The sequence below is a fragment of the Leptodactylus fuscus genome, chromosome 10 (assembly GCF_031893055.1).
Source record: "Leptodactylus fuscus isolate aLepFus1 chromosome 10, aLepFus1.hap2, whole genome shotgun sequence".
In the NCBI taxonomy this organism is placed as follows: domain Eukaryota; kingdom Metazoa; phylum Chordata; class Amphibia; order Anura; family Leptodactylidae; genus Leptodactylus; species Leptodactylus fuscus.
The window spans coordinates 67,673,571-67,686,000 of NC_134274.1; the positions used below are offsets into that span (position 1 = coordinate 67,673,571).

At 43.4% G+C, this 12,430-nt stretch overlaps 1 protein-coding gene across 2 annotated transcripts in view; it reads right to left on the reverse strand.

The window, feature by feature from the left end:
* Positions 1 to 272: 272 nt before the first annotated feature.
* RASSF4 (Ras association domain family member 4) overlaps positions 273 to 12,430 on the reverse strand; it is a 136,510-nt gene continuing 124,352 nt past the window's right edge. For both annotated transcript variants that reach the window (XM_075257795.1, XM_075257794.1), the window contains one exon: positions 273 to 682. In XM_075257795.1, coding sequence (XP_075113896.1) covers positions 613 to 682 — 70 coding nt within the window. In that variant the 3' untranslated portion in view covers positions 273 to 612. The remainder of the gene's footprint in view (positions 683 to 12,430) is intronic.

The following is a 12,430-nucleotide window of genomic DNA, read 5'->3' on the forward strand; positions in this document are numbered from 1 at the left end:
GTGACGTTCCATTTACGAAAACAGAACGTTTCTGGGCAAGTATACATTTTTTTTTTTTATAAAGCAAGAAAGTTAGAAGTTAGGTGGACGGAGGGTGTTTAGTGTTTAATTATCATTTTATCCTGGACAACCCCTTTAAGGATCATTACTAGTTGTTTTCTCAGTGATAAATGAATGGGATGCTAGAAAAAAATTTCTGTATAAAGAATCACAAGTAGCAAACATCAAATTCTTTTGCATACAAATCTTTTATTATATATGCCGCCATGAGGTGGAGCTTACTGAATTCAGAATTATTATTGCATTCAATGGAAGTTGTATACATCTTTACTCAGTAGGCTCCCCTAGCAATGTCTGCAGAATCTTATTAGCTTTATGGCTAAGAGAAGGGAAGAAAGGGATTTGGAGCTTGGTATCAAAAGCTAAGTAGCAGCGACAGTATGTTATTAGTCTGCACAGAAGTTCTTATCTATTTCGATTAAAAGCAACAAAGCATTAGCTCCACTTTTAACATTCAATAAACATTCTGTGAAATAAGTTCCAAGTCCACAGTGACTATCAGCAGATGCTTGTGATCTCTGATAACAGCACTTTGTAGCCATTGCTGTTTTGCTAGACAAAACTTTCATAGTTGGTAAGCTGATCGAGTCGTTCGAGTAGCATCAGACGTAGGGCACTGTATCTGTAAGACACAATCAATATTCATATTATTAAGAATGGCAGACATATGCATCAGGCTTAAACCCACTGGTTCCAAAAATGATGATATAATTTGGCTAAAAATATACTGACACCTGAACAAGTACCTGCATTGGAGTTGGTGTTGGTCTTTCCTTTGCGGCAATAATAATGTTATCTATGTGGGTACGTACACAAGGATGTGAAAAAATATGCTGTGGTTTTTATATACAATAATTTCGTGGCAAAATCTGCAGCATACATTTATTTTTTTGCAATTTTTCTGCAGATTTGTTGTGAAAGACTTCAAAAACCACAATATAATGTCAATGCTAAACATTTGTAATATGCTTTTTTCACACAAAGGACTCAAAGCTCAAGTGGAGTTGTGGAGTCAGTGGCTGCTGTACAGGTGCTCACCCCTAACAATCACAAGGCTCAGTTGTTTTCATGGAAGCCAATTTACCTATCTGGATATATTTTATTGGCAAGTAGGAGGGAAAAAAAATAACAAACTCCATGTAGATGTATTTGGTGGGATTTAAATCCAGGACCAGAGCACTGCAAGGTAAAAGTACTAACCACTGAGCCACTGTGCTCCTTTGATAGGATAGGCATAACTTGAATCTTCTGGACTACAATGCAACATATGCAAAGGTGCCGTTACTTACAGTGAATTTGTCACCAAGCACAAAATACTAAATGATATGGCCCTTTGAAGGTTACATGTTAAGTAGCTCTGATTCTTTAAGTGGGTGGTAAAAACAAAATGTTGCCACCCTCATGGAGAATCAGAGCTAATCAAACTACGTCCTGTATATCATTTAGTATTTTGGACTTGATGACAATTGTTACCTCTGCATCCGATCTAGCTATGCCCCCAGTGGCGTAACTAGGAATGGCGGGGCCCCGTGGTGAACTTTTGACATGCCCCCCCCCCCCTCGATCGACGCCGAAGACCCCAACTGATCGATCCCTCCCCCACATTCCTGCGCGCTCTATGCCCCATAGTGGCCCCTGCACACAGTGTTATGCCCCATAGTGGCCCCAGTACACAGTATTATGCCCCATAGTGGCCCCTGCACACAGTATTATTCCCCATAGTGGTCCCTGTACACAGTATTATGCCCCATAGTGGCCCCTGCACACAGTATTATCCCCCATAGTGACCCCTGAACACAGTATTATGCCCCATAGTGGCCCCTGCATACAGTATTATGTCCCATAGTGGCCCCTGCACACATTATTATGCCCCATAGTGGCCCCTGCACACAGTATTATGCCCCATAGTGGCCCCAGTACACAGTATTATGCCCCATAGTGACCCCTGCACACAGTATTATGCCCCATAGTGACCCCTGAACACAGTATTATGCCCCATAGTGGCCCCTGCACACATTATTATGCCCCATAGTGGCTCCTGCACACAGTATTATGCCCCATAGTGCTCCCAGTACACAGTATTATGCCCCATAGTGACCCCTGCACACAGTATTATGCCCCATAGTGACCCCTGAACACAGTATTATGCCCCATAGTGGCCCCTGCACACAGTATTATGTCCCACTATGGACACCCATGAGCAATAATTATACTCTGAGGTCTTTTCAGACCCCAGAGTATAATAATTGAAGACCCAAGGGGGGAATAAAAACATAAGAAACCACTGTCACCTACCTATCCTCAGCTCTGCTGCAGTCCTCGATGGTGTCAGCCATCTTACTTAACGTTTGAACGTTACATGACCCGGGACGCAGGCCCCGGTTATGTGACATCAAGGACGTCACACAACTAGACCAGAAGCCTGACAGGAGTGTGGCAAGGTAAGTAACACGTTTTTTTTTTTTTATGTTCGCTTACCTCTCCCGGGCCTCCGATCATTATACTCGGGGTCTGAAAAGATCCCTGTGTATAATAATCGTGTTTGTGGGGCCCGTGGCATTCACTTTAACCAGTGTGACAATGTGGAAGGAGAGGAAACTTATTCTATTCTCTTGTCCCTGCCAACTCAGCTGGCTTCAGGGGAGAGGGTACCATGCATTTTATTCATGATATCACCCCCACCCCCCATACCATCAATCACAAAGCATGCTTGACATTTAATCCCTTATATGCTGCGGTCATTGATGACTGCAGCTCCCATGTGACTTTAGAGAAAGTAAAAGTAATATGTTATTTATTCTGCATGATAAAAACCATAATCCTTAGAATTCAGATGCCATAATTCTTTTTTTCTGATCATCTCACCTCTCAAAAGAAAAAGTAATCCAAACTAAAATACAAGGTTTTGTAAAACTACATTGAAATAAAATGTGTTAGATTACTAAGGGGTTAAAATGTACACAAGCAGCCAGAGTTGTGTACCAGCAATATCTGTTTGAGCTATGAATTCAGAATCTGCCACAAAAGAGTGACATTGTGACATAATGTGACTGTTATAGGGTTGTCCAGTTTCAGCAAATAAATATTATTTGTATAATGAAAAGTTGTACAATTTTCCAATATGCTTTCTGTATTAATCCCTCACAGCTTTCTAGATCTCTGTTTGCTGTCGTTCTTTGCTTACTTTCAGTGGATGCAATTCAGTTCATGGCCATGTGATGAGCACACAGGACATTACAATCACAGCACAGTAATCAGACATCTACCTAGTAACGAGCTGTGCGCCTGTCTGTCCATCACATAACCATGGACTGTATATCACATAACCATGGACTGATTTTTATCTACTGGAAGTAAACAAAGAATGAATGACAGCAAATAGATCTAGAGAACTGTAAGGAATTGATATAGAAGGTATATTAGGAAAATGTATAACTTTTCATATAAATCATCCCATTAAGTTTTAATTTACTGTCATCCTAACAGGAGGGGTACTCTGTGTCATCAAAGAGACTGCCTATCAGCATATCTCCATAAGCTGAGATGGAGGCCATGCATGTTCCCCTAGGAATTTTGTGAAAAGGTATGTAAAGTAGCTCTGTGCCTCTACTGCCACTTTTTGGAAGGTAACAACATTATAAGTATATGTATGGCTTACAAAGTAGCCCCCAAGAAGCTCAAAACAGCTGTCTGTGAATGGGTATCTTTGTTTAGGAAGGGATTCAGTAAGTACCGTACCGTACAGTTTTTGTGCTGAAAAAGCCCCCCCCCCCCCCCCCCCCCGGCTTATACTCGAGTCAGCAAATTTAAAAAAAAAAAAAAAAAAATATATATATATATATATATATATATATATATATATATATATATTTTTTTTAGGAGGGGGGGAGGTCTATAACCAGCCACAATATCAATGTATAGAACAGGGGTCTCAAACTGAACTCAGCATGTGAGTCGCAGAGCAAGATCCCAGCCAGTTGGCGGGCCGCACCGCGGCAAATTTAGCTCCACCCACATTTATGTTGACTCTGCCCATTCATTTTTCATGTGCCCCCACACTGTATAATCCTCCTACAGTCACCTGTAAACTATATGCCCCCCTCCATCTTTCCCCCAGTTACATATACACCCTTCATCTGCCCCCAGATTCATGTCCCTCCATCTCTGCCCCCAGATTCATGTCCCTCCATCTCTGCCCCCAGATTCATGTCCCTCCATCTCTGCCCCCAGATTCATGTCCCCCCATCTCTGCCCCCAGTTTCATGTCCCCCCATCTCTGCCCCCAGATTCATGTCCCCCCATCTCTGCCCCCAGATTCATGTCCCCTCCATCTCTGCCCCCAGTTTCATGTCCCCCCATCTCTGCCCCCAGATTCATGTCCCCCCATCTCTGCCCCCAGATTCATGTCCCCTCCATTTCTGCCCCAGTGTCATGAGCCCCTTCATTCCACCTCAATGTTTAAAGAGGACCTTTCACCATTTTGCCCACAGGCAGTACTATATACTGCCGGAAAGCTGACAGTGCGATGAGTTCAGCGCACTGTCGGCTTTTCCGATGTGGGCCCAGTGTGAAGAGCTTGCGGTCCGGTACCGTAGTTCTTCTATGGTCAGAAGGGAGTTTCTGCCACTCAGTCAGAGACATCCTTCTTCACAGCACAGCCAATCACGCTGTGCTGTGAGAGCCGGGAGGAACTCCCCCCTCCCTCCCTGATAATGCTCGTCTATGGACGAGTACTGCGAGCAGAGGGAAACCAAAACACCCCTTCCCCAGCACCCAGCAACTACTGCACCCAAAACCTCTGACCATTTACATTTTTGAAATTTTCCAGTAGCTGCTGCATTCCAAACCCCCCCCCCCCCCCCGGCTTATACTCGAGTCAATAAGTTTTCACAGCTTTTTTGTGGTAAAATTAGGGGCCTCGGCTTATATTCGGGTCGGCTTATACTCGAGTATATACAGTAAGTAATGTTTGTGTAAAGGGGCTTATACACATTTAATTTAATGAAACTTGGGCAAAGCCACCAGTTTCAGCAGAACCTGAAGGTGCGTGATAGGTGTGTGATTTCCCTTTTCCCAGATGACTGAAGTCAATAGCAGTATGAGATGTATGGGCCCCTTAGGTTATGTGCACATGCCAAAAAAAATCTAATTTTCATGATGTTATTTTTGCAGTTGAGCTCACAGAACAAATCCGAGGAGGCGCCTTGGGTTGTTGACACAGTATTCACTTCTGGATTGCCATGGGTCAGCACACTATTTACCCCTATTCCATGGTGCTATTCAATGTGTTATCATTTGGTACAGTTTCAAAAGCTGCAAGACTGGGCCGGGCAGTTTTTAATTCGACATGATGAAAAAAACTTCAGCTGCTGAATCAACAGCAGACATATTTAAGGGTGTCTTCCTCATTGATTCCTTTGTTATTTATTGTGTTAAAATTGGCTTGAAAAACTGTATAAACATTCCCTTAAGCCTACTGCAAGCAAAGAAATATAGCCCTACAATGGCAGATCCAGACTTTGCGGGGCCCTGGACAATTGACTTTGGCGGGGCCCTACTTACCGGGCCCCCCCCCCCAGGATTTTTTGAAAAAATTAGCCCTAAAAATGCGTTTTTCAAATGTGATTCATATTTTCTGCCATTACAATAAATACAATGCAGTAATACTGACAGGAGACGTCTCCCCACATTTCCCATCTCTTCCCTTTGGACCGCCATGAACACTTCTTTCAGCTGTGACTTGACTCTGTAAAGTTTGAAACACAGATATCTTTGACTCCTCACTTTGCCATGCACCCAACCCATATATATATATCCCACAGCGGCCCGTGCAGCCTATATTATGCCCCACAGTGAAACAATAGACTGTGGGGCATAATAGAGGTTGCAGGGGGACAGCTGTGGGGCATAATAGAGGTTACAGGGGCCACAGTGGACCCTTCAAGCTCTATTATTATACTCAGGGGTCTTTTCAGAGTATAATAATCGGAGCCCCAGGGGAGATGAGAGAACATAATAAACAGTGTTATTCACCTCTCCGGGATCCAATGTCAAAGAGGACCTTTCATGGGTTTGGGCAAAGGCAGTTCTATATACCGCACTATCCGCTTTCCAGCGGTATATAGAACTAATCACATGTAATTGTGCTCCAGGAGTCCGGAGCCATTTGGCCGTGCACCCAGTGGATTATACCTACATACCAACAGAAGTGGTGAGCTACAATCTTTCCTTATACTTTTTGAAATGGTATATAGAACTGCCTTTGCCCAAACCCATGAAAGGTCCTCTTAATCCTAGCAGGCTTCGGGCCTATATGGTAGTGCTAGCACAGGCTTTGGGCCTATATGGTAATATACCAGACCACGTGACGTCTGGGCATTACCATATAGGCCCAAAGTCAGCTAGGATTAACATCGGATCCCGGAGAGGTAAGTAACATTGTATATTATGTTCCCTCACCTCCCCTGGGGCTCCGATTATTATACTCGGGGGTCTGAAAAGACCCCCGAGTATAATAATAGGGGCAGAGGGATCGCGGCCTATCCCGGGCCTATTCACTGCCGGCCTCCGCGGCCTATAGTACAAGGGGAAGCGGGGACGGCAGTGATCAGGTCCGGGGAGGTTGGTAAATAGGCCGCTACCTGCTGGAGATACTCCAGCAGGTAGCCGCCTATTATAAAACAAAAAAAATGTTATTATACTTACCGATCGCGCTGCTGCTGCCCCCGCTGCCTCCGCGATCCTCTTCTCTCGTCAGACGTCTACGTATCAGCGTAGGCGGCGTCATCACCCGCCCACGCTGATATGTAGACGTCTGAACCAGTGCACGGAGAACGGCTGCTCTCCTGCGCTGGTTCACAGAAAAAAGAAGAAAAAAACGCCCAGGCTGCCGCCCCCATTAGAGGTGCAGCGCTGGGTCCGGGCCATGCCTCGCCCGACCCTGGATCCGCCCCTGTAGCCCTAGATCATTTTTCACTTTACACATGGAGCTTGGACAGTTTGTGTTCTTCTTGCACCTGCTACTTCCCCATCTGTCCATCACATTGCCTGATATTCCATATGATGTAACGTGACTCATACGGGCCATAAGGTTAATGTTAGGTGACGTCTAGGCAATCCACCCACCTTTTCCACAGCAAAAACTCTGTTAATTATTGCAACATAATGACTCACAGACAGCAAAAGAGTAAAGCTAATATAGATAGCAAGATTTCCTGGCAGCATGTCAGCTGTATTATTTCCTATTTAAAGAAAACCACTCCAATGTTAGTTATGTTTGCATAACTGAAAAAAATGCCCTACATAGCCTTGCTAATATTCTTATCCTGAAAACTCTGGGGATAGATGCTTTGTGAGGTATTTAAGCATGTGTCTGCAAGTCAGAAATTGATTATGGTGATTATGGCCCTTAGGTGGCATATAAATTGCAGACCACCCACCAGCCTAATGGCTTACTGCCTAGATACAGAGACAGAACCAAGCTTACTCCAAAGAAATAATAAATTTTGCTTCATAGCTACACTAGCAGCACCAACTTTACTACATAGATACAATACTAGAACCAATCGTACTACATAGATATGGTAAAGGGAAATGTTCGTTGTTGTACCGTGTTAGCCAGTGGGTTGGAAATATAAAAAAACACGAAAACTTGGTAATCTTCAGTAGTTGATACCTTTTTAATGGCTAACTCATAATGATGACAAATGGCTAACGTTTCGAAGCGCAAGGCTCCTTTGTCAAAGCAAATTTAAAAACATTTTTGAAGGATGCATATATATATATATATATATATATATATATATATATATATATATATATATATACACAGAGCAGGCACAAAGGGTGTTAGATTTCAGGAGGAGGGGGGGGTTGTTAGTAGTTGGTGAGACAATGTAAGCAATTGGTGGAGACATTTGCTAGAGACAATGTGGTAATTGGTGGAGACAATATAAACACTTACAGGTCCTTGTCAGATCACACACTACTGTAAAAAGACATGAACCCCTGTGATGCATTAATCCCACACTCTAGTGTCCGAAACAATGTCATGAATTTATATTCATGTATGCGTCTTTCTCTCTTAGATCTGAAATTCCCTCTCAAAATCAGAATTTTCATGTCATTGGTAATGTTGTGGTCCCCCCTGCAAAAATGTTTTGACACGGGAAGGTCAGATCTTTGTTCTTTAATAGTATGGCGATGTGAGTTCATGCGCAGTCTAAGTTGCTGTCCGGTCTCTCCAACATACAGATTATCAGTGGAGCATTTGGTACACATAATTAAATACACTACATTGGATGTGCTGCAGGTGAAGGTACCTGGAATGTTATATTCCTTGTTCGAGTTTGGTATCTCTATCCTGTCAGTGGTCAGTATGTGGGGGCAGGTTTTGCACCTCTTATTCCCACATGGAAATGTTCCTGCGTTGGTTGGGGATGTTAGTGAGCTACTGACCATCATATTCCTGAGGTTTGGTGGCTGTCTATAGCACAGGAGAGGGGGGTCCGGAAATATGGATGTTAGACGGTTGTCTTTTTGTAGTAGTGGATGTAGTTTGCGTGTGATTCCTCTCAGCGTCTCCAGGTGGGGGTTATAAGTGACAACCAGGGGCACTCGGTTGTTCTCCTGTTTGGTATTGTATCTTAATAACTCCGATCTTGGTATCCTGGTGGCTCTGGTGATTTGGTTATCAATCGTTCTTGGATGGTAACCCTGCTTCAAGAATGTGTCTCTGAGGACTCCGAGGTGTTCTTCTCTATCTGCAGGGTTAGAGCATATGCGATGGTATCTGATGGCCTGGCTGTACACAATAGAGTTCTTTATGTGTTTCGGATGAAAGCTGTCCCATCCTAGGTAGGTTGGTCGGTCAATCGGCTTCCGATACAGTGATGTCTCAATTTTGTTGTCCTGTATCTTGATGACTGTGTCTAGGAAGTTTATTTCCGAGAAGGAGTGATTGAGCGTCAGGTTGATGGTGGGATGGAATTGGTTGAATAGTTCATGGAAGGTTTTCAGCTGTTGTTCAGACCCAGTCCAAATGATTAGGATATCGTCAATGAATCGGTAGTAGGCCAGGGGCCTAATGGTGCAGGTGGAGAGGAAGTCACTCTCAAGCTTGGCCATGAAGAGATTAGCGTACTGTGGCGCCATTTTGCTCCCCATTGCGGTGCCAGTCTGCTGTAGATAGATACAGTCACCAAAAGAAAAGTAATTGTGGGTGAGGATGAATTTCGTGAGTTTCACCACTGATTCAGCGCTCATACCTCGCTTTTCCATGAAAAACTGGCAGGCGTTTACACCATCCTGGTGTGGGATGTTGGAGTACAGGGATTCTACATCCATGGTGGCCAGGATGGTTCCATCTGGAAGGGGACCTATAGTGGATAGCTTATTTAATAGGTCTGTGGTGTCCTGAAGGTAGCTGGCTGTATCCTTCACTAGGGGTTTCAGAGTGCCCTCCACCCATCCAGAGATCTGTTCAGTGAGTGTCCCCACACATGAGATGATCGGTCTCCCTGGGTTCCCAGGTTTGTGTAGTTTAGGGAGCATATAAAAAGTTCCCATTCTTGGGCTTGTTGGTATGAGGCTGCTTAGGCCTTTGGCTCCATCAGTTAGGCCCGAGATAACTTTTTTCAGTTTTTTAGAGTACTCCACTGTGGGGTCTGAATCTAATTTAGAGTAGTAGTGCGTGTCATTCAGCTGTCTGTGTGCCTCCTGTATGTAGTCTGATGTGTTCATCATGACTATAGCGCCACCCTTGTCCGCTGGTTTAATGATGATGTCGTTATTATTTCTCAGAGATTTTATAGCCCTTCTTTCCTGGGCAGTGATGTTAGACGGCAGGGCTTTATTTGTATCCAGTATAGTTGATTTGACCATGTGTCTAAAACAGTCTATATAATTATCCAGAACAAAATTTCGTCCAGTTGGAGGTGTCCAATCAGATGTCTCCTTCTTAGTTAAGCTGTGAACCTCTGAAGGGGTGGGTTGGGTCTCCTCTGTGTCATCTGTGTCATGAAAATATTCTCTCAGGCGCAGCCTCCTGAAAAAATCCTCCATGTCACTGCACAGTTCAATTTTGTCCATGGTTTTAGAAGGACAAAATGAGAGTCCCCTGGAGAGTACCCCAAATTCTGCTTTGGTGGGTTCATAGGTGGAGAGATTGATCACACAGTTCTGTGTTTCCAAATCAGCATGTGTGTGATTCTGGTTGTTGTTAGGTGTATATCTTGCTTTGTGTGTGTTCTTGTAGAAACCTGCATCACGTCTCAGTCCGTGGAGTTTCTTTCGCTTATTGAGGATCAGAGATATCTGCAGTTCCTCATAGTGTTGTAGTAATGTTATCCTGGAGCTCTCCTCGATATTGTTCCATTTTGTTGTAATTTCCTTTTGGACTTTGCTCTTGATGCCGTAGAAGAGATGTATGAGATGGTTTCTGAGTCTCTCTGAAGTTCTATAACACAAATTTTGTGCATAGTGAGTATTATAGGTAGATGCGATGGGGTTTGTGAGCCTGAATCCTTTAGGAATTAATTTCTCCTTTTTGCATTTAGATAGATGAATATAAATTCATGACATTGTTTCGGACACTAGAGTGTGGGATTAATGCATCACAGGGGTTCATGTCTTTTTACAGTAGTGTGTGATCTGACAAGGACCTGTAAGTGTTTATATTGTCTCCACCAATTACCACATTGTCTCTAGCAAATGTCTCCACCAATTGCTTACATTGTCTCACCAACTACTAACAACCCCCCCCTCCTCCTGAAATCTAACACCCTTTGTGCCTGCTCTGTGTATATATATATATATATATATATATATATATATATATATATATATATGCATCCTTCAAAAATGTTTTTAAATTTGCTTTGACAAAGGAGCCTTGCGCTTCGAAACGTTAGCCATTTGTCATCATTATGAGTTAGCCATTAAAAAGGTATCAACTACTGAAGATTACCAAGTTTTCGTGTTTTTTTATATTTCCAACCCACTGGCTAACACGGTACAACAACGAACATTTCCCTTTACCAAATGGAGGATACCAGAATCTACCGGACCATCATGGACCTAAAGACACTTCTGAAGAAACTGGCACAACTGGACAGCGACATCTTTTTTCTATCTAAATGCAAAAAGGAGAAATTAATTCCTAAAGGACTCAGGCTCACAAACCCCATCGCATCTACCTATAATACTCACTATGCACAAAATTTGTGTTATAGAACTTCAGAGAGACTCAGAAACCATCTCATACATCTCTTCTACGGCATCAAGAGCAAAGTCCAAAAGGAAATTACAACAAAATGGAACAATATCGAGGAGAGCTCCAGGATAACATTACTACAACACTATGAGGAACTGCAGATATCTCTGATCCTCAATAAGCGAAAGAAACTCCACGGACTGAGACGTGATGCAGGTTTCTACAAGAACACACACAAAGCAAGATATACACCTAACAACAACCAGAATCACACACATGCTGATTTGGAAACACAGAACTGTGTGATCAATCTCTCCACCTATGAACCCACCAAAGCAGAATTTGGGGTACTCTCCAGGGGACTCTCATTTTGTCCTTCTAAAACCATGGACAAAATTGAACTGTGCAGTGACATGGAGGATTTTTTCAGGAGGCTGCGCCTGAGAGAATATTTTCATGACACAGATGACACAGAGGAGACCCAACCCACCCCTTCAGAGGTTCACAGCTTAACTAAGAAGGAGACATCTGATTGGACACCTCCAACTGGACGAAATTTTGTTCTGGATAATTATATAGACTGTTTTAGACACATGGTCAAATCAACTATACTGGATACAAATAAAGCCCTGCCGTCTAACATCACTGCCCAGGAAAGAAGGGCTATAAAATCTCTGAGAAATAATAACGACATCATCATTAAACCAGCGGACAAGGGTGGCGCTATAGTCATGATGAACACATCAGACTACATACAGGAGGCACACAGACAGCTGAATGACACGCACTACTACTCTAAATTAGATTCAGACCCCACAGTGGAGTACTCTAAAAAACTGAAAAAAGTTATCTCGGGCCTAACTGATGGAGCCAAAGGCCTAAGCAGCCTCATACCAACAAGCCCAAGAATGGGAACTTTTTATATGCTCCCTAAACTACACAAACCTGGGAACCCAGGGAGACCGATCATCTCATGTGTGGGGACACTCACTGAACAGATCTCTGGATGGGTGGAGGGCACTCTGAAACCCCTAGTGAAGGATACAGCCAGCTACCTTCAGGACACCACAGACCTATTAAATAAGCTATCCACTATAGGTCCCCTTCCAGATGGAACCATCCTGGCCACCATGGATGTAGAATCCCTGTACTCCAACA